Raw genomic sequence first — 27,292 nt, forward strand, 5'->3', positions numbered from 1 at the left:
CTATGAGAATAAGAGGAACTAAGAAAGAACCTATGTAAAATGGGTCACCCCAGTATTCACAGGGTGTGGATGTACAAATAAAGAAAAGAGGGTTGAAAACCTCATGCATATGCATAAGTAGTTAGGTGTGGTCAGAACAACACTTTCCAGTAAAGTAGTTTGCACTTTTCACTAGATGCTTTCCCAACCCTTTACAAACAATGAGGAAAAACAGTGAGGAGTCCTTGTGGCACTTAGAGGCTAACAAATTTATTTAGGCACAAGTTTTCTTGGGCTAAACCCCACTTCATCAGATGCATAGAGTTAAAAATACAGGAAACAGTATATATATTACCACACATGAAAAGATGGGAGTTGCCTTACCAAGTGGGGGGTCAGTGCTAACGAGGCCAATTCAATCAAGGTAGAAGTGGCCTATTCTCAACAGTTGACAAGAAGGGGTGAATGTCAACAGAGGGAAAATTACTTTTTGTAGTGACCCAGCCACTCCCAGTCTTTATTCAGGCCTAATTTTGACGATGTCCAGTTTGCAAATTAATTCCAGTTCTGCAGTTTCTCCTTGAAGTCTGTTTTTGAAGTTTTTTTGTTGAAGTGTCCAGGGAGATTGAAGTGCTCTCCTATTGGTTTTTGCATGTTACAATTTTGATATCTGACTTGTGTCTATTTATTCTTTCGTGTAGAGACTGTCTGGTTTGGCCAATATACATGGCAGAGGGGCACTGCTGGCACATGATGGCGTATATTACATTGGTAGATGTGCAGGTGAATGAGCCCCTGATAGTGTAGCTGATGTGGTTAGGTCCTATGATGGTGTGACTGGACTAGATATGTGGACAGAGTTGGCAATGGGGTATTGCAGGGATTGGTTCCCGGGTTAATCAAGTGTCAATCAAGGTGAAGTGGCCTATTCTCAACAGTTGACAAGAAGGGGTGAATGTTAACAGAGGGAAAATTACTTTTTGTAGTGCTAACGAGGCCAATTCAATCAAAGTGGACTACAGAAAGTAAGTCTGGGGCTGGAGCACCCATGGAAAAAAAAGTTGGTGCTCAGCACCCATCGGTGGCCCTGTCGATCAGCCCCTCCCACTCCCTCCCATCTGCTGCAGATCAGCTGTTCAGAGGTGGGCAGGAGGCACTGGGCGGGATGGGGCAGAGCAAAGGCGGGGCACACTCCGAGGAGAAGACAGAAGGGGATGGGGTGGCAGCAGAGCGGGGGTGGGAAAAGGTGGGGTGGGATGGGGATGGAGCAGGGGCAGGAAGAAGCAGGGTGGGGGTAGGGTAGGGACAGGAAGAGGTGGGGTAGGGTGGGGCCTTGGGGGAAGGAGTGGAGTGGGGAGCACGGCCTGGGGCGGAACAGGGGTCGAGCTCCCCCAAGGAAATGAGAAAGTCGGCGCCTGTGGGCCGCAGTGAACCAGTTATGACTCTGATTCTCTGCCTGGCCCTGGTACTGGTGAGAGTCGACATGAGGATGCTGTAACATAAACAGTCCCAAAGAACCATCACCAGCTGAGGACAGATGGACAGAGTGTGCTCCAGTGATTCCTTCTCCCTGCACCAGGAGCCAATGGGAGGATTGCATAGGAATTGGGTATGCTGATGCTCAGCCTGCTGGGGGAATCCCCGGCTAGGGTGATGCAGCCAGTCTCTGCTCCCTCTGTGCTGCTGCAGCAGAGGGAACCTGTCCAATGGGTCAGTGGCAGGAATAACAGAGTCCAGAATCCCTCTCACCTCTGCTAACTGCTAGACTACACTCTGCTGGTCCTTGGCTGGAGGATAGGATCAGGGAGGCCAGGAAAGGAAATAAAACAGATAGTAGTTGAGTGAATTATTATCTAGTGAACAGTTCATTTGACGGATTTCCCCTCATTTTCTGTCTTTGAATTGTCTTAGAACAGCCTATGTTTTTTGTGACTGAAATTAGTCACTGAATAATGACTGCAAATAATTCTCAGTTTGTCGATCATTTGGGAGTTGCCAGGATGTGGTAGGCGAAAGTCATTACGAACTGGGTTATTTTTATTTGGATACAGAGGTCACGTGACATTGTGTTCTCAGATTGAGTGAGTGTAGCCTGTAGAATTAGGTTGATCCAGGTACTCTCACAAGTTCGGAATTTGCTTCCTGTGACTGTTCTGCACAAATTGCTTAAAAGTCCCTTTTCCCACGTGACTTGTTTGCTAGAATATTTGCAGAAAGTGAACACAAAATGGGCTTGAACACATTCAAAGCAACAGCATTTACAAATGGGAATAAATATTAGCAGACAGTATTTTGCAGTGTTTGCTTTAGATCATGCAGTCTGTCTGCTAGAGTTCTGCATTGTGAACTTTCTCGTGTTTTGTCCAGGCAAAGGATGCTGTTTCTAGCACTCCCTGTGTGTATCTCTCCCTTGTTCCCAAAATTTGAAGGCCACGCCCCTATGCCCGGAGCACAGAAAATACACATTTTATGAAGAATCAGTGAAAAATATTCCATAATCTAGGGTGCTATCTGGGGCTCATGTAAGTCAATGGCAAAACACCCGTTGAATTCAATAAGGCCAAGATTTCACCATTATTCTCCTTCCCTAATACTTTTTTTGCCTATGTTTTGGGGGCTAGATAAACTGCAATGGCTTCACCCTGAGTGACCAAAGGGGACTGCAGGCTGTCGGCGTGGGAGTCTTCCCCAATCTCTGCCTGGTGAACCATGACTGCTGGCCTAACTGCACTGTCATATTCAACAACGGCAAGTGAGTATATTTCCATTCCAAGGGGCAAGGGGAGATGTTTGCCCCAATGCTTGACTCATTTTCCAGATTTGGTCCCAAGCCTCACGTTGTGCACCTTGGGAAAATCCCTCGGTTTCCTCTTCTTCTGGCTTGTTTGTGGAAAACAAAATATTAGACACAGGAAAGCCAGACCCCTTTGTTGTGAGCTGCAGGGCTGCTGCTTTTTCTGTCTTTTGTTGTTGTTATTCTTATTGTTTTTTGGTGCACAAAACAAATACGCAAAAGACATGTAGAAGGCCTGGTCCAAACCCTTGAAGCCATTGTTTCAACTGATTTTAGTGGGCTTTGGATCAGGCCCATAACACTCAAATGGAGTAAAATAGTAACAAGACATATCAGTTACACTTTATATTAAGGTTCCACTTATAAATAATTTACAGTGAATGGATTGCTTATGGTAAAGCAATTGTTATCAGAGTCCAGGTCAATAGGTTGCTTATAACTGTGGCTTGTAACCACATATAATACCTTAATGAGTTTCTAACCATCTATAACACAAAATACTCATGTGTCTGACATGGTTATAAAACCTAGTAATCGTTTATTAACCCTTAATAAACCATTTATAAGTGGAACCTTAATATCAGTTGTGACTGATGTATGTGAATGGAGATGCTCATGTAAATATAGTGCCGAGCACCCACAATTCCTCCTGGGGTCAGCTAAAAATAATAGCTGAGACTGAAAGGGATTGTGTAAGTTCCAGTGGAAAACACAGCACCAGCAGACCAGTTGGACAGGGCTGGTAGGTTGCCAGCTGCCAGAACATTTGTCCAGCCAAGTCAATGGGAGGGGTGCGTGTGTGTTCAGCACCTCTTGGGATCATGCCCGCAGATTTTAACATACAAGAAAGGCCAGATCCTCAGCTGGTGTGAACGGGCATTGCTCCATTGACTTACACTGACCTATGCTGAGTTACACTAGCTGGGGATCTGGCACACAGCATATAAATCCGAGTCAAACTGCTGTCACTTTAATTAAAATAAGAAAACCTCAGAATGGCTGTATCGTTCATAGGGTTTGTCACATCTTATTTTCACAAAAACTAAATGTTGGGCCTAAATCAGCCTAACGGTGTCCCCTTAATTATCTTCCTTATGCACCAAAACTGAGAGCTTTAGGGATGCCAGGAATCAGACTGTAACCCTCCTGGCATCCACCGACCATTGAAGCTTCTACGCCCCCCAATAGGGAATGAGAAAAGAGCAGGAAATTGCTTTGTAACTGTTAGATTTGGGGAGATAGGGCCTGATCAATGGGAGACTTTCCATTGACTTCAGTGGGCTTTGGATCAGACCTATGTCATGGTGATGTGACCTTATAAGAACCTAGATAGATAGCGAAGTAGTGAGATCAACAACTCTCACATCTGATCTTGGCTCTTTGGCAGTTATGTATGCCCATGCACACGTTCTATTACTGAATTTAAACCATTTGGTTATTTTTTTAAAAAGGCATTTCAGTTCACTTTCAATAGGCACTGCACACCAGGCCTGGGTTACTTGCAGAGCTATCTGTCATGCCAAGTGTTTGCCTTCAAAAGATGGAGAATATTTTGAGCTGCATTCTAATCTCAGATGTGTGGCAAACACGGGCCTGTCTCTTTAGGACTCTGCTACTGTGCATACACCCCAGATCCTCCCCCATGAATGAGGGTACATGCATTGTTTTTTTAATCCGTGGCAGGAGGAGGGTTGGGGATGTTCTGACGCAGAAACTTTCTAGGGAAACAAAGAAAAAGTAGATTTCAGGACAATACTGTTTCACTGCTCCTAATAAATATCCTTGTTCAGTGCTAGAAGAAAGTGACTCCTTCTGTGATTATTTGCCATTGCCACATGACACGGCTGCACTGGGCTGCACACTGCAGATCTACCCAGGGCCTGGGCTGCAGGAACTTTTCCTCTCTGCTCCCAGGATGGCAGTGGAGCGTTTCCACGCTTGCTAGTCCAGCCACAGCTGTAGGACTAGCTTCCACACTACCTGTATCCCTCTCCATTGGGAGCGATGGCCCAAGAATCCATGTGACAGCTGGTCCAGTGGTCTCCCCTCACCTTGCTCCCAAATGCTGACAGTGCAGCCATGGGCCAGGACTCCTTCTGGAGCTGGCCTCTGCCAGGCACAGGGGAAGTGCACCTATTCCATGGGCTCGTAAGAGCCTACCCTCCTGTATTGTGATGTCAGTGAGGTCCTGTCACAGACAAGGTCTCCTGGGTCCCCATACTCTGGGCTGTGCTGAGGAAGTGCGAGCACACTAGCAGTGTGTGAGCACACCAGCACTCGATTACATAGATGCACATTAATGCCCACCACATGTCTGAGCTTAGAATCTGCACCCTTGCTTGGAACATTGCTGTTTCTCGTGGGTCCTGAGACCTATTACTATTTTAGCTCTAGATTTCCAGGGCCCTGTGTGGAGTGAGTTGGAGGTCTCAGTACAGTGCTTAGGAAACAAGTGTTCATCTGGCAAACCAAGCTGGCAGGTTAAGATGAATTTCAGAATTAACTTCCCTGGAAAATGTGGAGGGTTTTTCTCCATGAAAAGTCATACATTTAAGATGGTTTAAATTATGACTTTACAGATGGTTTATTATCTGGTTAGTTACCGCTCTCCCAAATCCCCTCTCAAAGAAAATGTCCCAGACACTGGTATTCTCCAGACCTCTATGCAGTTTTCCCCCCAATGAATTTACCAAAGCTTTCAAAGTGGGTAAACATGTGAACAAATATCATGCTCGGGACATCTGCTGACCACTCAGCAGAGTCAGGAAGGACACTCTCCACCCCTCTCACAATTAGCCAGGTGCATTGTGGCCGTTTCTTGTCTTCCTCTGAAACCAGTAAGAGGTAATGGGGCCTGCTCCCATGACAGTCAATGGGTATTTTGCCATTATTTTTAATGGGGCTGATTAGATATCATCATTTCTATGTTTCTAATAACTGGGTTTGATTTTCCTTTCACACTGGTTTTAAGCCAGTGTATATCTATTGGTGTCAATAGAGTGATTCATGATTTATCAAAAAAAATCAGATCCATTCTTTCCATAATGTTGCAAAACATAAGTCTTTCTCATCCAGTGACTGAGGTTGTCCAAATATGCCCAGATCCTAGCAGATAACACCTGCCCATGGCTAAACTAACTGCAGATAGACCTGATCCCCCCTTGACACTCACATGCAGTCTTGTGCAGAATGCTCCTTAAGTCCCAGTGCCAGGACAGCTGCCAGCTGAAATTGCCCCAGGCCACCGATGGCCGATTCGGTTACAGCAGCTGTATAGTGACAGCAGAGAGCTACATCACTTCAGACTCCACCCTGCAATCAGATACGTGTCTGTCCCTGGGACCCCTGTATGTCCCCCGGACCGTGAGCAGCTACTGTTCCATATACTGTATGTGCCGATTCCATTTTGCTTGTGTCGTACGTGTACCTGTGTAAACTGCAGATGTTTGTTTTGTCTTTCAGTCATGAGGCTGTAAGATCAATGTTCCACACACAGATGAGGTGGGTTGGTCTTGTAAGCATAATCCTTCCCCTTTGACCTTCCCTTCTGACCCTGTGTTAACTAAAAGCCACAAGCAACAATGATGAGGCTTGAAGCTGCCTCGGTTTGTGGATAGTTTCACTCTACCCATTCTCAGAATGTAAATGTTCCCTCCCCCCCCACGTGTAAAGTCCCACTAAACCCAAAGCCTCCCTTTGTAACCTCTGCATTTTGTAGTAGATTTTTAAAAAAGCTGACACTATTCAGTATGCTCAGACCTGCCACTTGTTAATGTCCTCTCTGTCTCCTCCTTCCTTCCTTCCCCTGCCTGCTTCAGTATTTCCCTTTATGCACTCCTGTTCTCTCAACTACAGAAAGAGCATGAAAGTCCAGCAAGGCCTTGCTAACCTTGCCCACCCCCAAATAATTGCAATAAAACCCGGTTTATTATGAGATGAGAAGTGATTGCATTACTGACAAACTAAATACTCTGTTTCTTTGTAACAAACAGTTCCCTCTGGATGCACTGACTACAGTGGCAATACACTGAGATTTAGATGTTATCCATTTTTACCTTTAAAAGTTGTTCCTGTTATGCCTTTTTACGATGCCACTGTTACCTGTTCAAAATATTTTCCTGTGTGATGTTTTAAAAGGATTTTTAAAGGTGTAATTTTTTTTAATTCTCTGGTTACCTCATTGCACTTGATATATTGCAATCTGTTTAGTTTAAAGAGACACTGTTGTCTTAACATATATGATCCAGAATCTCAACACATGTAAACCAGCAGAGCTCCATTGACTTCAATAGGATCTACATCCAAAACAAGCAGGCAATTCATTGTCATAAATTACAACTGAAATATTTTTAAATGATTTTCACCATTAATGTTGTTTGTTTCCTCAGTGCATTTCCATGAAAATAGACTAGTGAGTTTCATGTTTGTTTACAGACATCATATCTGGTCAACTTCACTTTCTGGCTGTTTTGTGTCCGCACACTGGGGCAATGCTCCGGTTACAAACACTGCAAGTTCATTGGAATCTTAGAGGAAGAAGGGAAGGTCATGGGAGCAGTTTTGTTGATCTTAAAGTCTTGTAAAAACCCTGTTTTGAGCCCTTATCAACTAGATAGTGTCCCTGTAACTGTATAGCTCCAAACAATTCCTGGTATTTCTTTTTTTCCCCTAAATGTTGCCAGTTCCTTCTATAGTACAGCTGGCTGGTTAAAAATACCTAAATGTCTACTGTGCTTGGGCTGCCAAAACATCATCAGAGTTCAAAAGCTTGATTTTGTTTCTCCAAGTTTATGATTGGCCTTAGTTAAGGCCCCACTAAGTCTGAAAAGGGATGTGCATATATGTAAATCTTCACCATGGATACTGTACCTTATGCATTTTCTCCTTAGAGTCACAGCTGGTTGCACCTTACTCTGTGTAAATTTAGTACTTTCTTGTGACATAACTAATAACTGTCCTTTTTGACAGCATGTCCAGTGATGAGTCTAGTATGAAATAGCCTGTTGATATAATCTAATGCCAACAGGTGGTCAGGGCCAGCCGAACAGGATGAGTAACTTAGGTAGCAGTCCTAGAATTTTATGGCTGAGAGATTCAAAATTGCAACCCCTGCATAAAGAAAAAAAATGAGGAGTCTTTGTGGCACCTTAGAGACTAACAAATTTAATTGGGCATAACCTTTTGTGGGCTAGAACTCACTTCATACTTATGGTCAAAAGACATAGTTATCCTACACAAATTTTAATCCTCTTGGAAAAATGCAGCAATGAAAATCACTGAAGTAGATCTGCTCCATCTCTTGAAAATTCTGTGGGTATGCTTTTGGCTGTATTTGCACTAGGTGCCACTGTTTCAGTGAAAGTCAGGAGTTCCCATATGACCTACCCTGTACTGCTGAAGTCAACGGGAATGTTGCTATTGACTTCAATAGGGACAGGCTCAAATCTTTAGTAAAAGAGGATAGCTATTTGAATTGTTTCACTTCCCAAGGCCCCACTTTCCTCCCGCTCAGGTCTGGTGTGCTGCTCCATTTAGCTCTGCAGTTTACAAACTAATGTTGTTACTGCTGCTCTCAAGGCAGTGAACACTCCCTGTAGGGCTTTATCCTGCTCTGAGAGCTGAGGGGGGGGGGGTTCTCTGGACATGATTTGCTGAAGTATAGACCTCATTTGCTACTGTCATGGTATAATTCCCCAATCTGAACCTTAGAGTCCAAAAGATGGGGTACCAGCATGAATTCCCCTAAGCTTAATTACCAGCTAGTTCTTGTAGCGCTGCCACCAATCAGGACTTGGAGTGTCTGATACACTCTGGTCCCCCCTAAAACCTTCCCTGGGGACCCCCAAGACCCAAACCCCCCTTAACACAAGGAAAGTAAACCCTTTCCCTCACCAGTGCCTCTCCTAGGCTTTCCCTCCCTGGGTTACCCTGGAAGATCACTGTGATTCAACCTCCTTGAATCTTAAAACAGGGAGGAATGTCCCTTTCCCCCTCACCCAGAGGCAGTACAGATTCAAGCTCCATGAATCTAAAACAAAGAGGAAATTTACCTCCCCCCAACTCTCTCTCCCTTCTCCCCACCAATTCTCTGATGAGTACAGACTCAGTTTCTTTGAGCCTTAACAAAGGTTAAAAAATCAATCAGATCTTTTAAAGAGAAAAACTTTTAATAAAAGAAAGAAGAGTAAAGATAATCACTGTAAATTCAAAATAGAATATTACAGGGTCTTTCAGCTTATAGAAAACTAGAGAGAAAACCTCCTCCCACAGCACAATACAAATTAAAATACTTCCAGCAAACTACACATTTGCAAATAAAGACGACAATCAAAAAGACTAAACCGCCTTTCTACCTTTGTACTCACTAAATTTAAACAGAAGATTAGAGAGCCTGTAGGTACGTGTGGTCAATCTCAGAGAGAGTGACAAAAAAAAAAAATACACACAAAAGCTTCCCTGCACCCAGATTTGAAAGTATCTTGTCTCCTGATTGGTCCTCTGGTCAGGTGTTATTTGTTAACCCTTTACAGGTGAAAGAGACATTAACCCTTAGCTATCTGTTTATGACAGCTACAAATCCCCAGGCCTCCTAGAGAGGTACGCAGCCCTTTGTGATGGGTCATGCAACTAAACAGCTGAGTAATAGCAGGATTGGGAGCATGGTGATAGATTAAAACAAGGTAAAATGTATGTACCGTAGATCCGGTCATTGGACTAGCTCCATTTTGCTGATATGTAAGTATGCTTAGCAATGCACAAATACATTTTGCTCACTAACTGGCATTGCGGGAACAGCCCTAGGGCTCTGTTCCCAAAACTGTAGTGATCTAGTGCTAAGAAGTTACTAATAGGTGGATGGGGGGGGGAAGAGTCAAAAAGGGTCAAATAGAGGAGAGATATATAGAAACAACCTAGTACTTTTAACCATCTCCGAGGGCCTTATGTACAGTCACTATATGGAGCTTTCCCCCCCTTAGATAGTAACCCCGTTGGGCTAACTTCTCCTCTCAGTCACACCAAAGCAGCCCATTCATGTCAGGGGGCTTGTACCAGTGTAAAGCAGAGGAGAATTTGGCCTGCTCCAGTGAAACAAGCTGTGGTGGACTTTTGAGTATCCCAGGGCTTTTAAACACATGCTAGGGGATGAAACGAAGATGCAAAGTGCTGGCTCTTTAAGGGGGTGGGCTGGCATCATTCCGCAGCTTTCACCAGAATACTGTAGTAGCAGTTGGTATTTTCTGTATGGTCAGTAAAAACAATAGTAACATGCTTGCAGTTAGAAACATGGGACAGTTTTGTCAGGAAACCTGAAGCCCACGTGAGACTGGCCTCACTGTACGTTTGAAGCGTGGCCATCTTCACTGAAGGGTTTGCTTAATCTTTGAGTAGAGATGAGTGAAGGGACATGAAAGTCACTTTCAGATTCCTGATCCAGGGCTTTGGAAACAACAAAGTCTCTCTCACCTTTCAGGAATCCACACCATGTTTTACACTGAGTCCAGTATGGCCTGGGTGGGGTGGGCTGGGATGGAGTGAGGAGGCAGTTTAGTCTGTGCTTTTATTCACAGGGTGCAGACATAATCAGAAAGGCTAGTTTTAGTGGTAGCTGTGCACTATCAAGTGTTGGTGTCTTCATTTGAGGAGATTCCCCAGTAAACCAGGACAGAGCAATGGCCTGGAACCAAAGATCCACATCCCACTACCCTTAAACATAATAAAAGTTTGTATCTTAGATTCAGCCCCTAACTATACAAGTGGATCCAGATCTGAATATCACAGTTCAGGCCATTTACTACTTTCAAGTGAACTTCTGGTTGGGACCGAGAGAGGGGCAAGAGGTGGTGAAGGGTTTGGACAAGGCATTTTGTAGTGTGATTTAGAATAGCTGAAGTGCTGCACAGATGTGTATTTTCTTCAGTATTTGAAGGGTTGAAGTGGTCCTTTAAGACAACAGTTTGCTTATCGGAGGCAGGATCTTTAGTGGAAATTGTCCTTTTCTGTTTTGCAAACAGTGTCCTGGACTTGAGTTGTCCCTTTCTAACTCCATATCTCTTCCTGTCTGAAACCAGGATCGAGCTGCGTGCGCTGGGTAAGATCTCACCTGGGGAAGAGCTGACTGTCTCCTATGTTGATTTCCTCAACGTCAGCGAAGAGCGGAGGCAGCAGCTGCAGAAGCAGTACTATTTTGACTGCACGTGTGAGCACTGCCAGAAAGGGATCAAAGATGATCTGATGCTGGCTGTAAAAGAAGGTGAAAACAAGGTACATCACTGAGTTTGTTAGCAGCTCTCAGTCATGGGGCGATGCTTCTTCTTCACTGTTTGTATTGCAGCAGGGGCTACCGCCCAGGTAATAGGAGACTGGGTAGGCCAGAGCTAGCCCAGCCGAGTTAAAAGTAAGTTTCCCTGGTTACAAACACATGGTCTAGGTCAGTGTTTTGGCCGCCAGGGGCTTTTCTTGGGTAGTAGTTTGGGGGGAAGGGGCAAAGCAGCGGCCCCTCCTCTGGGACTGCCAGGAGGGGTTGGATTCTGCCCACCTCTGGAGCCACAGACACCAGAGGAGCAGACAGCTGGTGTGAGTTCCCCACTTCCTGGGAGTGGTGGTGGGACTCAGGCTTCTGGCTTCAGCCCCAGGATGGCAGATGGCAGGGTCCAGCTGCGCAGCAGCGGGCTGCTGCCACTGGCTCTGAGCGCAGGGCTTTGGCTGCACTGTGGCGGGCTCCATCCCCAAGCTGATCCTGCCCCTCTATCACCCTGTTGCCTCCCTACTCACCTCCCCATCCAAGGCTTAATTTGTGCCCCAGCTTGCCAGGTCTGAGTAAATCTGCTGTGAAAAGTAAGATTTGAATGTTTGTTAATATCACTTTCGCTGCCTCCCATCTAGCTAACAAGTCTGGTGCTGTGAAAAGTGATATTAAAACATACAGATGTCACTTTTCACAGAAGCAGACTTAATAGCTAGCAAGTCTAAAAAAATGCAATCAAAAAAGCAAAAGAAACAACGATAAAAAAAGACAAGAACATGCAAAGCACCTTATTTGTGTTTCTATTCGGTTTAGATCCAGTAAAGAATAGAGATAACTGTACATTTTGATTATTGAGTCTCCAAAAAAACCCTCCATAAATAAGTTACTATGATTTGGACACATAAATGTGCATATTTATTTGTTTTTCATAAAGTTAATTAAGTATTTTAGGAAAAATTGTCTGAGTGGCCACCAGCAAGAGTTGGTGGCCACACTCTGAGACTACCAAAAAAATTGTTATGAGAACCCCTGGCTAGGTCTTTGTGAGTGGCTGCATTGAATCGATTCTCTGTGGGGAGTTCACATGACAGGCATAGTGAAGCATAGTGACTTGTGTTTGTTTATTATTCAGCTTCACTTGAGTTCTTGGAAGACTAGTTTTATTCACTGTGACAAAGTTCCTCCTCTACCTTGGTGGGTCCTGTGCTTATTGGCAGATTTGCTCACCTCAGTGATCTTCCCCTTTTGAGGAACCCACAATCTGGGTCAGCTCCTCCTGTGTCTGATCAGGAGTTGGGAGGTTTGCGGGGGAATCCAGGCCCGCCTTCTACTCCAGGTTCCAGCCCAGGGCCCTGTGGATCGCAGCTGTCTATAGTGCCTCCTGTAACAGCTGCATGACAGCTACAACTCCCTGGGCTATTTCCCCATGGCCTCCTCCAAACACCTTCTTTATCCTCACCACAGGACCTTCCTCCTGGTGTCTGATAACACTTGTCCTATCCTCCAGCAGTACAACGTCTCTCACTCTCAGCTCCTTGCTCCCAGCTCCTCACTTCACACTCCTTTTCCTCTGGCTCCTCCCTGCCTGACTGGAGTGAGCTCCTTTTTAAAACCCAGGTGCCCTGATTAGCCTGCCTTTGATTGGCTGCAGGTGTTCTAATTAAAGTAGCTATCTCTACTGCCTTCTAGAAAGATCTTAATTGGCCCCAGGCATCTTGATTAACCTGGAGCAACTGCCATTTGGTTACCAGGGTCCTAGGGATTTGTTTAGCCTGGGGCTAACATACCTGTTTCTCAGTACTTTACTGTAGCCATCTGGCCTTGCCCCATCACATCACACAATGATCAGCCCCCCTCTAAATCAAAGCACAGCTGAGCTACCTTAAGGACCTAATCCTGCAACTTTGCACTCATGCAAGTAGCATCACTGAAATCAGTAAAAGCTTGATCCTGCCATGTGAGTCTTGTACTTGATATTGTTAGGACTGTTCCTGCAAGTAAAGGTTTACAGGATCAGACCCTAATTGAAGTCGAGGGGACTACTTGTACAACCAGGAACCACTCACTTGAGTAAGGGCTGCATGCAGCCCGTAACTCCTACTAACTGCTGGGAGACCACTGCAAATTAAACTGTTGTTTCATTTTATTATTTACGATAATATTTCATAGTGCACTAGTAAATTACCTGTGTCTATTCTGTATCTGTGGTCGCTTGTACCACACTTATCACTGTGGGGTCTGAACACCTCCAGCAATATATTCAGAAATCTGAGATCTTTCTATAGCACCTGCTGGTAAACCTTTAGGCTACATCTACACAACGAGTGAGGGAATGCGATTCCCCGGCTCATGTGCATATACTCGTGTTAGTTCTCATCCAGCTAGGGTGTGTATAAATAGCACTGTAGTCATGATAGCGCCAGTACAGGAGCGGAGGCACATACCCACTGCTTTTCAGGTGGGCTTGTACTCAGCAGGGCTAAGCCATGCCTCTGCAGCTGCTCATAGGGTAGAGACAGAGCCTTAGTGAGCAGCAAGGGCTTGTGTGTCTCTGTGTCCGTGTGTCACTGGGGATCTGCTATACATACAGTCAGCATGTGTCACTTTCAGGGTGAATATTTTCCATATCTTTTAGTGCCCTCATGGAAAAATCTCCCTGCACCTATGCAAGGCCTGGGATTTTACGTATTAAAAATACTCTCCATGCATAGGTAATCAATCTTGGTATTGACCTTAACAGGAGACAATGTCTGCTTGCTGCCCAGCTTTTCTACATTCTCCGAATTCAGGCTCAGTCCCTGGTTAGTAGCAGCCCTCACAGCTGAATGGAAAATGCCCTCTGAATATATACTGGAATGACAGTTTACATACCCAACAGCTGTTCCATTCTCTGATCCTTCACCCTTTCAAATGAGTGGCAAAGCTTCCATCGATTTCAGTGGGACCGGGATTAGGGTCTTAGTGAAGGCAGGAAACAGCTTTCATTTGACAATTCATGTAGGCAAATGGGATAGCCCCTCCGCCCCCCTTCCCCCCAAGCATATGCTGCTACAGTTTAAGTGACATTTCAAGTGCCCATTATAGGAGTCCCTTACTCAGCCAAAACAACTTGCATTGACATCAAAATGCCTTTTCAACAAAGTCTGCAGGACAGGCTAGAACCCCAAGGGTACGTCTACACAGCAGCCAGGAGGTGTGAGCCCCAACTGGACTAGAAAAGACATACACTAGCTCTGCTTGAATTAGCATGCTAAAAATAGCAGTGTGGATGTTGAGGCACAGGTAGTGGCATGAGCTGGCTGGCTGCGTCCAAGCCTGCTTGGCCCCACGACCACAATCTGGTGGCTAGCCTGTGCCACAATGTCCATATTGTTATTTTTAGGGTGAGTTTGAGCAGTGCTAGCATGTGCCTGTCTACCTGGGCTGGGAGACGTGCTCTCTCACCTGCAGTGTAGACATATCCCAAAAGCACTATTCAGGCTTAAAACCGGGTTAAAATATGGTTATCTTCAGTAGTTTCAGTCTTTTAAGCTATAACTCTGTATATAGACTCCGAGTAAAAGACCATTCTTGTTCCTCGTACTGTAAACTTTCAGGGACATTTCCAGCCTGGCTGTCATTAGGATCACAGGTGTCTGTTTCCACAAATTTAGCAAAATCTAACAGAAAGATTCTCCAAGCCTCCCGCAGTCCAGATGTTAAAAGCAAACGACGGGACAAACCTAGAGCGTTGAATCCAAACCCCTTCTTCTTTCAGGAGGGATCAAAATCTATTCCTCAGGTACAAACCCAGGATTATTGCTTTGGTTCTTGGTCATATAACAGTGTTGTCAATTTTATTGTGAATTTCACAATAAAGGGTGTTTTTTTTGAAGCCCCACCTCAAGGCATCATGTGATTATAAAACAACTTCAGCTTTTCTTAGAAACAAAAGAAGTAGATTTCTAGCCCTTGTGATTGCGGGGGAAACTGTAGTGTTGAATTTCAGAAAGGGGAACTACACAAAAATGGGGAAGTTAGTGAAACAGAAATTAAAAGCTACAGTGCAAAAAGTGAAATACCTGCAAGCTGCATAGAAACTTTTTAAAGATACCATAAAAGAGGCTAAACTTAAATGTATAGCCCAAATTTAAAAACATAGTAAGAGAACCAAAAAAGTGCCACCATGGCTAAACAACAAAGTAAAAAGCAATGAGAGGCAAAAAGGCATCCTTTAAAAAGTGGAAGTTAAGTCCTAGTAAGGAAAATAGAAAGTATCATAAATATTGGCAAATGAAATGTAAAAAATTAATTAGGAAGACCAAAAGAGAATATGAAGAACAGCTAGACAAAGACACAAAAATTAATAGCAATTTATTTTTAAGTACATCACAAACAGGAAGCCTGCTATACAGCCAGTGGGGCCACTGGAAGATCGAGATGCTAAAGGATCACTCAAGGATGATAAGGCCATTGAGGATAAACTAAATGAATTCATTGCATTGGTCTTCACAGCTGAGGATGTGAGGCAGATTCCCAAACCTGAGCCATTCTTTTTAGGTGACAACTCTGAGGAACTGTCCCAGATTGAGGTGTCATTAGAGGAAGTTTTGGAACAAATTGATAAACTAAACAGTAATAAGTTACCAGGACCAGAGGGTATTCATCCAAGACTTCTGAAGGAACTCAAAGGTGAAATTGCAGCGCTACTAACTGTAGTTCGTAACCTATCGTTTAAATCAGCTTCTGTACCAAATGACTGGAGGATCGCTAATGTGACACCAATTTTTAAAAAGGGCTCCAAAGGTGATCCCGGCAATTACAGGTTGGTAAGCCTGACTTCAGTACCGGGCAAACTGGTTGAAACTATAGTCAACAACAAAATTTTCAGACACATAGATGAACATAATTTGTTTGGGAAGAATTAACATGGTTTTTGTAAAGGTAAACCATGCCTCACCAATATGCTAGAAATCTTTGAGGGGGTCAACAAGCATGTGGACAAAGGGGATCCAGTGGATATAGTGTACTTAGATTTTCAGAAAGCTTTTGACAAGGTCCCTCACCAAAGGCTCTTAAGCAGAGTAAGATCTCATGGAATAAGAGAGAAGGTCCTCTCATGGCTTGGTAACTGGTTAAAAGATAGGAAACAAAGGGTAAGAATAAATGGTAAGTTTTCAGAATGGAGAGAGGTAAATAGTGGTGTCCCCCAGGGGTTTGTACTGTGACCAGTCCTATTCAACATATTCATAAATGATCGGGAGAAAGGGGTAAACAGTAAGGTGGCAAAATTTGCAGATGATGTAAAAATCAGCAAGATAATTAATTTCGAAGCAGACTATGAAGAGTCCCAGGCAGATTGCGGAGAGCTGCAAAAGGGTCTCTCAAAACTAGGTGACTTGGCAACAAAACGACAGATAAAATTCAATGTTGATGAATGCAAAGTAATGCACATTGGAAAACATAATCCCAACTATACATATAAAATGATGTGGTCTAAATTAGCTGTTACCACTCAAAAAAGAGATCTCGGAGTCATTATGGATAGTTCTCTGAAAACATCCACTCAATATGCAGTGACAGTATAAAAAAAAAAAAAGCTAACAGAATATTGGGAATCATTAATAAAGGGATAAATAATAAAACAGAAAATATTATATTGCCTCCATATAAATCCATGGTACACCTACATCTTGAATAATGTATGCAGATGTGGTCGCCCCGTCTCAAAAAAAATACGTTGGAATTGGAAAAGGATAAAAAAAAATGGCAACAAAAATGATTAGGGGTATGGAACAGCTTCCATATGAGAAGAGATTAATAGGACTAGGACTTTTCAGCTTGGAAAAGAGATTACTGGCGGGGCGGTTATGATAGAGGTCTATAAAATCATGACTGGTGTGGCAGCAGATTTAAAACAAACAAAAGGAAGTATTTCTTTACACAACACAAAATCAACCTGTGGAACTCCTTGCCAGAGAATGTTGTGAAGGCCAAGACTATACAGAGTTCAAAAAAGAGCTAGATAAATTCATGGAGGATAGGTCCATCAATGGCTATTAGCCAGGCTGGGCAAGGATGGTGTCCGTAGCCTCTGTTTGCCAGAAGCTGGGAATGAGCGACAGGCGATGGATCACTTGATGATTATCTTCTCTGTTCATCCCCTCCGGGGCAAGTGGCACTGGCCACTGTCAGAAGACAAGATATTGGGCCGGATGGACCTTTGGTCTGACCCAGTATTGCTGTTCTTATTGCAAAGAAGTGGGAACCCCAGAAACTCAAAAACCAGAAGGCAAAGAAAAAGAACACAACATTAATTAGTTTTTAAATTGCATGATTTTTTAAGACAATCTCAATATTTTGGGGGCCTGACTTGTGGTTTTGGAATGCTTGCAACTGGCATTCCAGCATGGAGAGATGGAAGGAGCATGCTTTCAAGGCCAGGTGGGAAGTCATATTTTGGCCCAAATGCTGACATTTTTTCCAGTATGTAAATAAAATATGGGGTTAAATTCCTCCCTGGTATAACTCCATGGAAGTTTCAGTCCATGGCCCCAATCTTGCCATACATTGTGCACATGGAGCACCTGATGACTCCATGTAACCCCACTGAGGGCAGCCTGTTTTCTGTCTCCCATGCTCAGTCTTTTTCATTCCCCCGTAAGGTTTGCAAGAATCTCCCAATTGCCAGTCACTAACTTTTGACATTTTGCATGAACAAACAAACAAAACCAAGCCCCCCAAACTATTCAGATCCCTCCACGCCCCCACACTCCTATCCCAGTGAGAGCACAATCAGGCCATATATATGCATTAGCATCTCTGAGTGACACTGTAGGTTAGTACAGGTAGGGACTGATCTGCTCCCGTTGAAATCAGTGGCAGTTTTACTATTGAGTTCAATGGTAGCAAGCTTCAGGACCTCAGTATGGCAGCTGGTTCTAGTCCGGGGAGCATGGGTGTTACTTCAGAAGTGAATTCATTTCAATAGCTTTCCAATGCTGTCCCCAGCCCTCCCAAGACGTAGTGAAGGAAGTTCTTCAGTTCTCCAAGGACACCCTGGAGAAGATCAACAAGGCCCGCTCCGAGGGGGTCTACCATGAAGTAAGTCACAGTATCTTTGGTCTCTCGTTGCTGCAGAACTTCAGGGAAAGGAAGCAGGCCTGGCTCTCTCCTGAGGCAGCTGATCTCACCAAGCCATTGGGCGGACTCTGACGATATTTGTATTGTCATATTAGTGAAACCGTCCTGCAGACAGGGGCACTAGTTGCATACTCAAGCTGATGGGTCAGTTTACTGATGTCAGTGTTCATGGGGCAGACAATAAATGAATACACTGAAAAAATTCACCAGTATCCACTTCATTCCTCCCTGGCTCATTCATTCTCTTCTGCCCACGTCCTCCACCACTATGTTCACAGCCTGCCAATGAGTGACCCTTCCACTGGGGCTGCCCATCTCGCCAGAACTCTCTCATTCTCTCTCCAGGGTGATGAAACCGGGATGGGACCAAGTCACAAGGGTTCTGAGCTGGATCCAAACTCCCTTGGTGTCCAAGGGGATCAGATCTAGTGTTTCCCCTCTGATCCATCTCACAGAGGATGAGACTGAACCTCCAGGGCTGATGCTGGATCCACCCTTCACCAGCACGTGAGAGGTTCGGAGCTGGTGTCACTCTGATCCCATCTCTCTGCTGATGCCCATTAGTGATTGGAGGAAAGTTTGTGTGGTGGCTGCCATCTTGGCCAGCACTCCAGGGATCTCCAGAGCTACAAGCATGAGCTAAGAGCCAAGACTCCCTAGGTGAGGCTGAAATAGTCTCATGTCCTTTGCGGATGGGGACACAGGGAAAACCTGTGACTCACTCACCAGTGGGTTACATTTGCACCCTTCACTCTTACTTTCCTCGCTTGTTTATGACTGACTTTCTCTGCAGAGCAGCTATTGAGCAAATAGGATAAATGTGAAACATACAAAATACAGCTCTCTGTCATGGCGGATGTGCAATTCTAGGGCAGGCAATACTGTGACGTTCTCTTGAACTCATTTGCCTTTCATGGGTGCCTAGGTTGTGAAGCTCTGTCGTGAATGTCTGAAGAAACAAGAGCCCGTACTGGGAGACACTAACATCTACCTGCTGAGAATCCTGAGCATCGCTTCGGAAGTGCTCTCCTACCTCCAGATGTTCGAGGAAGCATCAGGCTATGCAAAGAGGATGGTTGATGGTTACATGTATGTAATCAAATCGCCCGTTTTCACGGTGGCTCTTTTTGATTCTATAATTTAATTAAGACATTTCTACAAAGAATCTGGACCTGACTCTGCTCTCACTTTACAATGGTGTAAAACAGGAATAAGTCCACTAAGGTCAACAGAGTGACCTTAGTGTAAAACCTGTATAACTGAGCTCAGAATCAGGCCCTGCTTTTATCAGCAAAGAGAGAAAGAGTTTTACTCACTTTGTGAATGGAAAGTTCCAAAACAGGATCATTTTTCAATGTATCTGCATATAACTTCAGAGGGGAACTGAACAGGTTTCATTAACCCATCTCTTTTGTCTGAGAAGCTGCCCAGAGCCGCTTAGATGGTGTCAGAAAAATTAGACACGGAGAAGACCTATCATTATATAAAGAACAAGCTGTACTCCTAGAATGTGATCTCTGACTAGTAAAGAGATGCTACTGTGATAAGAAAACTGCTGGTGGGTTGCACAGGTGTCACCAAATGCATATTTTTGTCTTGCCCTTTTACTGTGTACCACTTCAGGTCACATCTAGCCCTTGTTCCTGCTAGTAATTGTTCCTTGCAGTTTATTCCTGAGTGTCACAGTCAGTGTTTAAGGCCAGAATGGACCACTAGATCATCCAGTGTAACCTTCTGTATATCACAGGCCACCAACACTCACCCAGGACTAAACCCAACAAGTGAAGTCAGACCAAAGTAAATGAAACTCATGGAAGACTGGAGTATTATGTGCGACAGGCAGAGAGCAGGAGAGACTGAGGTGCACCTGTGCCTGAGGCCCGCACAATGGCAGGGAAATGATTAAATGAGATACACCCAGATAATCCTGGCAAATCACCTGCATTCCTAGCTGCAGAGGAAGATGCAAAATCCCCAAGGTCCCTGCCAATTCGACCTGGGGGAAAATTCCTTCCTGACCACACACATGGCGATCAGTTAGACTCTCTGCATGACAGCAAGAACCAGTCAGCCAAGCCCCTGAGAGAACAAATGCTTGATGCTACCCCAGAGCCCTGGCCCATCTCGCCCAGTGTCCCCTGTGGCATCCCTGATGCTTCAGAGGAAGAAGATAAAAAAAACTCTCCCAGAATACATGGGAGAGAGGGAAATCCCCTTCTGATCCCCTGCAGGTGGCTTGGCCCAGTCCCATTTTAAAGGATTCAACTGATGGGGGTTAGGGGACAGGCCTTTAGGAAATAATATATATTCAAACTTGTTTTGACTGTTGAGCTTTTCCATTGTGAGATAGTATCTTGTTTTGTTGGAGCATCTCCACCTGGAAGCTGCCTTCCTTCCTTCCAACTGCTGGCCATCAAGAGGTGATTGGCCAGAAACAAATACCCAGTTGGTCTAGAAAGAGCCTCAAACCATCTAGAATTTCCTTCCATCTTAGCAGCCCAGCAGCATCTTATCTAGGTGCTTCCCCCATGTTGTGATAATTTTAATATGATCTCCTTTTGGACAGCTCGATCATACATGATGGACATTGCTGTCTCCTTTGAACACTCTGTATCTACTTTTTTACTGACTAAGCCAAGTTTCTACTGCAAAGCCAGTAAAGCTGTGGAAAAGTGGGTTGGGTTTTATCCTGTTCAGGCTAAGGGTACCCAATCTGGCAGGTAATGATCTATCGGGGATTGATTTATTGCGTCTCATCTATATGCAATAAATTGATCCTTGAATCGACGCCCGTACTCCACCTTGGCAGGAGGAGTAAGCAGCGTCGACGGGGGAGCCGCGGCAGTCAACTTGCCGCCATGAGGACAGCCAGGTAAGTTGAACTAAGATTCTTTTGACTTCAGCTGCATGAATAGTGTCGCTGAAGTTGCGTATCTTAGTTCGATCCCCACCCCCCAGTGTAGACCACACCTAAGGCTCTGCAATTTTTGTTTTTCCTCCCTCATATTAAGTGTAGCTCAAATGACAAAGTGAGCACAGATTCTTAGAAATCACAGGTTGTAAAATCATAGACCTTAGAAGTAGAAAAGGCCTATCGTGTCACCTAATTCATCCTCTCGTCAAAGAAAAATTGTTCTCAGGAGTGTGGTGTTTGCCATTTTGTCCAGTTTCATTTTAAATGCCATTGACCACTGTTGTTTTATGAGAGGCCACGTGATCCAGGGGGAGGATCATAAGCCTGGAAATGGAACCTACATTTAAGTCCTGGCTTTGCCGCTGATCTGCTAGGTGACATGAGGAAAGTCATTTCACCTCGCTGTGACTCAGAGTCGCCATCTGTAAAATGGGGACAATGAAACTTTCCTTCCTTTGCAAAGTGCTTTGAGATCCACAAATGAAAAAAGCTACATAAGAGCTAGGTTTAAATGTAAATTCAAACAATTGCTCACTGTGCTGGAACTGCAATATTAGGGGCATAGCACCGGATCCTGATTGCAGTTATATCGATGGCATGTAGTGTTACAAACCTTCAGAGCCTGTATCAGAGCTTAACAGACTTCGCTCTCAGCATGTTGTTTGTTCCCAGCCAGGTTCTGCCACACCAAGTAGTAGCTCCCACTTCTAGCAGTTTGACTGATTTCAGTGGGGCTACTTACAGATTGAGATTGTCATAAGTAGATAGGTAAGGGTTAATTTTCTTTTACCTGTAAAGGGTGAACAAAGGGAACCAAACATCTGACCAGAGGACCAATCAGAGAACTGGATTTTTTAAAAGTCAGGGGCGGGAATTGTGTACTCTGTGTCTTTTGTTTCTCCCGGCTATGGAGGAAACAGCTTTCCTGCTAACTCCTATTTCTTTCTAACATTCTCCTACAAAGTGTGAGTACAAAGGCAACAAGGCAAATAGGTTGTTATATGCTTTGTGTTGTATTTACATGTGTGTGGTACTGTGCTGGACTGGTTTAATTTGGCTATCTTTTGACTCAGACTGGTTATTCATAATTCTTATAAGCAAGAGTCTGTATTGACAACTTAATGCAGGGGGTTATATTTTCTGTATTTTCTTTCTTTTTATATAAAGTTTCTTTTTAAAACCTGGTTGAGGTTTTTGGTTTCCTGGGGACGCGCTACAGGCAAAGCGGGGAGAACAATCGCTTTACATTCAGCTTACAGAGTTGAATGCATCGTCCGGGAGGGTGATTTCCCTCTCGTTGTGCCTTCAAAGGCGTTAAGTCTCGCATCGCCACAGTGCCTCACCAGGGAGGGAAGCGGGAAGCAGATAACGAGGAGACAAGGGGGAGGAGCTTGTTTTCCCGTTGAGATAGGGAGACCCAGGGGTTCTGGGTCTTGGGGGTCCCCCAGGGAAAGGTTGGGGTGACTCGGGGTGACCAGGAGCCCTAAAATCCCAGTTGGTGGCAGCGAGATAAGATCCAAGCTGGGTATAAGCTTGGGGGAGGTTCACAGTAAACACTCGGATGTTGAACTCTAAGTCCCAGATTTGAGACAGACGTTTACCACAGAGGTACCGCCCAGTGTGAGTAAGCGTGACAGAATCTGGCCCTCAGCAAACAGTGTTTTCGGGTAATATTTACATTTGGAAAGTTAGATTCTCACCACAGTGAAATTTCTCAATGTTTTCCCAGGAAAATATACCATCCCAACAATGCACAGTTAGGGATGGCAGTGATGCGGGCAGGGGTGACCCACTGGCATGCCAGTCTCATTGAAGCAGGGCACGGCATGATCTGCAAAGCCTATGCTATTCTTCTGGTGACCCATGGACCTACCCACCCAATCACCAAAGACTTGGAGGTAAGTGGCCAGAGTCTCTTGGACAGTTCCCACTTTGACATGTGTCTGTGTAATCTGGTTTGTTGTCGTATATGAAGAGTAAAATTTAAATAAATGGTGAAGCAGATGCCTAAAAAGCTGGGAACTGCTCATATAAAGCTTGCTTCATGCAGTGTGATGTTAATATGTTTTCCATTAGATTTCACTAGAGCTGGTTGGAAAATGGAATTCCTAACCTCTGGGACATTCCAACATTTTAACATTGGTTTTCATCCCAATTGGGAGAAAAAGTCAAAATACAGAATTGAAAACTTTCATGGAATTAAAAGCGATAAAAAAAATTGGAAATGTTGAAAAAGATGTTGATTCAAAATGAAATGTTTCATTTTGGAATGTTGATTTGAAGCGAAAATGTTCATATCTAACAGATGTTTTGACAAAAAGTTGACATTTTAAAGTAAAAATGTCAATTCAAAACAAAGTGTTTCATTTCCAAATGCGGCGTTGGGAAATTGAAAAATATGACATTTCCTGATCAAGTTGTTTCGCTCATCAGTATGCTAGCTACAGAGCTGGAGGTAGGCTTTTCTGGCCTTTTGGAGAAGTGACATGTTCTTGTGCCAGCTCCATCCTCACCTGAACTTGGACAGTGGCACTGTGACTGCTAGGTCAGGGGTGTGTGTGTTTGAGAGAGAGAGAGACATGCATAGGTGTTTCTGCAACTGCCTCAGCAGTATAGTCCTAAAGTCACTGCCAAATGTGCATTTTATTTCCTCAGACCATAATAAGGGGCAGTGTGTTGCTGTGCTCTCCCAGGAGCTCCCTAGGAAAGAAATTGTGCTTTAGGGATCCACTTCATTCCATTGTAATGCCGACAGGCCCCAGTCGTCGATGGGCAGGATCAAATCTGGGACCTCTGGAGCTTAGTGCATGAGCCAAAAGCCATATGGTCCTTAGCTAAGGCTATAGAACAGACTCATTTTCTCTCTCTCTGAGTGGTCTTGGTGCCACTCAATGGAACAGAACACCACCCAGGAGGTGCGTGGGTTACATATGCTCTCCCCTTGCTCCCGGGACAGTAATTTGTTGTGAACCCCCCTTTCTCCCTGGCACATTGACTTAGCTCAGTTGGCTGGTGTACTGGAGGATGGAGTCAAGACTATGCTCATTCCCTGCTGCTCCTTGCCCAGCTTCTCCAGGAGGAGAACAGTGGGCTCACAGCACCCACTTACCCTTGTGTGCCTGAATCCAAGGCCAGCTGGCCTGCAGAGGGGTGTAAAGGGATCATTAGCACCTCTTCTCTGCCTGTGTAGGCACAGGGGCAGCCCTGTAATCTACACTGGCCGTGAATTTGTGCTCAGGAAGAACTCTGGGTTGACAACTTTGGGAATGGGAACTTGTATTTGTCTGCAGAAGAATCACAGCAGACAGTGGCAGTGCAATCTATGCCATGCTGCCTCACCACTAATTAGCCTAGTCTAGGAGGGACCGTGACTGGGTTTGGGAGAGTAGCTGAGTCTCTATGTTTAGGCAGCCTTTGGCCTCCCTGATGAGGGATGGGTTATGGAACCAGTCTGAGGTCATCCTCCCTTGTCACATGGGCCACTGAACAGTGATTAGATGGCACCGATGTTCGGCCATCTAACAGAACTGGGGAGCAGGAGGCCACTATCCTTCCTTAGAAGGTACTTTATTTCTTTACTCTGAGAGATATGGTAGAGTTTTCACCGCTTGGTCTGCCCTTTGATTTCATCCCTGCAGGTCATGCGTGTCCAGTCGGAGATGGAGCTGCGCATGTTCCAACAGAACGAGTTCATGTATTACAAAATGAGAGAAGCAGCCCTGAAGAACCAGAAGATCCAAGTTATGCCTGAGCCCACCAATGAAGCTCCATCAGGCCTCTTCCACACAAAGCAGTAACCACATAGCTTCCGGTTATCTGTATTCCTGCGCATCTGGTAGAACTTTCTTTCCAAATCTGAAGAGGTTATTTGTAATGAGCACAATGCCTTCTAACTAAGAACATATAGATCTCCTGAGAGTGGCTCTTGACAAGTATTCTTCCAGGAGCTCAGGGCACCAGCTAAGAAATATTTCACAGGAAATAGATCTTGTTTCCAAAAATAATAAAAAGGTCATTATAGCATCGCTTCCGCAATCATTCATTTTAGGGCTAGTTCTTGTCATATAAGGCCAAATCCTGAAGTCCCTCACTTAGACTTTCAATCAGTTCTTTCTCAAGCAAAACTTCCATTGGAGTCAATGGGTGCTTGCCTAAGTGAGGATGGGGATAGAACCCTGTAAAAATGAGGCTGGACTACAGGGTTCAGCCCAAAGGGAGTCTTGTCTGTGTGAGGATTGAGTGAAAACTGAGGAAAGCTATTAGGATTTGGCACTGAGGAAGTTTTAATTAAAGACAGGGCCGCCCAGGAGGGGCAAGTGGGGCAATTTGCCTCAGGCCCCATAGGGGCCCTGCGAGCCCTGGCCCAACAGCAGTCCAGGTTTCGGTGGCATTTCGGCAGTGGGGGGCCCTTCAGTGCTGCCGAAGACATGGAACAGCTGAAGGACGCCACACTGCCGAAATGCCACTGAAGACCCAGACTGCCGTCGGGTGAGTGCAAGCACCGCAGCTCCCTCGCTTTGCCCCAGGCCCCCTGAATCCTCTGGGCAGCCCTGAGTAAAGACATTTTTCCTGCCATTTTTCTATAGTTCAAAAATGAGTTTGTAGTGTAGGAACTATTCTGCCGAATGAACAAGACTTTAGGCAGTACTATGACCAGTATGCAGATTAATTAGAGATCCTACCTTAGGTAGAAGAATTTAGGTCCCATTAAGGCCATATAAACTAGGGTGGTGATGGCTCAGCTGACACAGGCTTGCCAATTAAAAAGTGCATAGACACTTGGTTTAAATCTCAGCATGGATGAAGTCAAACCACGTTAGGACGGTGGTCAGAAATGGGGCTCTGGAGTAGGTCCAAGCCAGTGGCCAAAGAAGATTGAAACAGAATGGTTAGCTTCCATCACACCAAACAACGAACAGGGAGCGGCAGGGAAGCATGGCTTCCTCGGCCACAGTGTGGGATCTCCCATCTGCTGTTAGTGGAGGAGGGGGAGATGTCCTTCTCACTGCTCCTACTTACTTTAGTCCTCAGTCCTAACCTGGGATGGAGCATTGTCAGAGTTCTAATGTGCTTTGGCCCCATTCATGCTGGCTGACCAGACTGTGTTGTGCTAACCCCGTTTCAATACAACAACATTTAAACCATGCTTAAGCCTGGTGTGTAAGCTAATTTGTGAGGCAAGTGCAGATGAGCCCTGCAGGGAGTTCCACAGATGGGTCTAATGTAGTGTATAACCAGGGGGTGGCTTTAGGGCTCGTGTGCCATAGGAACTGAATACTGATGGGTGGGAAGTGGGTAGAAAGGACGGTTCCTTTAGAAAGAGAATGACAGATGTCACTTCCAATATCTTTCCTGCATACTTGATTTGGTTCAAGAAATGTCAAGTTCAGCTTGGATTTATCTGGTAGTAGGGAATATGGTCCAGTGTAATGGGCAAGGGAGCCAACATAATCTGTGTTCCAATCTCGCCTCTGTCATTGTCTTTGGTAAAGTCAATTACTTTCTCTGGCCAAGTCTAAATTAAGCTAAAAAAATGTGAACTCCGGTGAGGCTGGAAAGAAATGTAAATTACATCAGTTTGGCTTCAACTTTATATTTGGCCTTCTGTGTCATATTCAGCAGGTTTATGTCAAAGTCAGAATCAGGACTCACAATTTGTCAGACCACTCTGTTTTATTAGCGCAGCGCTCCGCCAATAGCACCCAGATAATGTGAGTGACCATGCAAGACCCAAACAGTCTTATTTATACAGATAAAAGAGTGGGAATTAGACAAAGGGACAAAGAAAGCAAAACAGTAAACTTAACGTGGGGCACAGCATGCATATCCTACTGCCTAACTCTTATCGATCTAAGGCTAATACTTCACCAAATTGCCCTTAAACGGTGCAATTGTTCTATGTTAATGTCTGTATTTCTGACATCTGGATTGCAGCATTCCAACAATTTTGCTTAAAGGTACAGACAGCATTTCTTTAATCCTTTCTATTTTCACAATATAATTTATTCTACTTTCACATTTAAAACAAACAAAAGGAAATATTTTTCACACAATGCACAGTCAACCTGTGGAACTCATTGCCAGGGGATGTGGAGAAGGCCAAAACCATAACTGGATTCAGAAGAGAATAAGATAAGTTATTGAAGGATAGGTCCATCAATGGCTAATAGCCAAGATGGTCAGGAATGCAACCCCATGCTCTGGGGGTCCCTAAGCCTCTGTTTGCCAGAAGCTGGGA

The 27,292-nt window shown here is 44.6% G+C and overlaps 1 protein-coding gene across 2 annotated transcripts in view; it reads left to right on the forward strand.

Annotated features, from left to right (window-relative positions):
* Window positions 1-25,079, forward strand: part of SMYD1 (SET and MYND domain containing 1) — a 46,381-nt gene extending 21,302 nt beyond the window's left edge. Inside the window, exons 4-10 of one of the 2 annotated variants that reach the window (XM_032776865.2) lie at window positions 2,601-2,731; window positions 6,236-6,274; window positions 10,843-11,035; window positions 18,009-18,101; window positions 19,066-19,229; window positions 22,784-22,952; window positions 24,693-25,079. In XM_032776865.2, coding sequence (XP_032632756.1) covers window positions 2,601-2,731; window positions 6,236-6,274; window positions 10,843-11,035; window positions 18,009-18,101; window positions 19,066-19,229; window positions 22,784-22,952; window positions 24,693-24,851 — 948 coding nt within the window. In that variant the 3' untranslated portion in view covers window positions 24,852-25,079. The remainder of the gene's footprint in view (window positions 1-2,600; window positions 2,732-6,235; window positions 6,275-10,842; window positions 11,036-18,008; window positions 18,102-19,065; window positions 19,230-22,783; window positions 22,953-24,692) is intronic. The other variant, XM_032776866.2, reaches the window with a different exon arrangement.
* The last annotated feature ends 2,213 nt before the right edge of the window (window positions 25,080-27,292 follow it).

Source organism: Chelonoidis abingdonii, chromosome 5 (genome assembly GCF_003597395.2).
Source record: "Chelonoidis abingdonii isolate Lonesome George chromosome 5, CheloAbing_2.0, whole genome shotgun sequence".
Lineage (NCBI taxonomy): Eukaryota > Metazoa > Chordata > Testudines > Testudinidae > Chelonoidis > Chelonoidis abingdonii.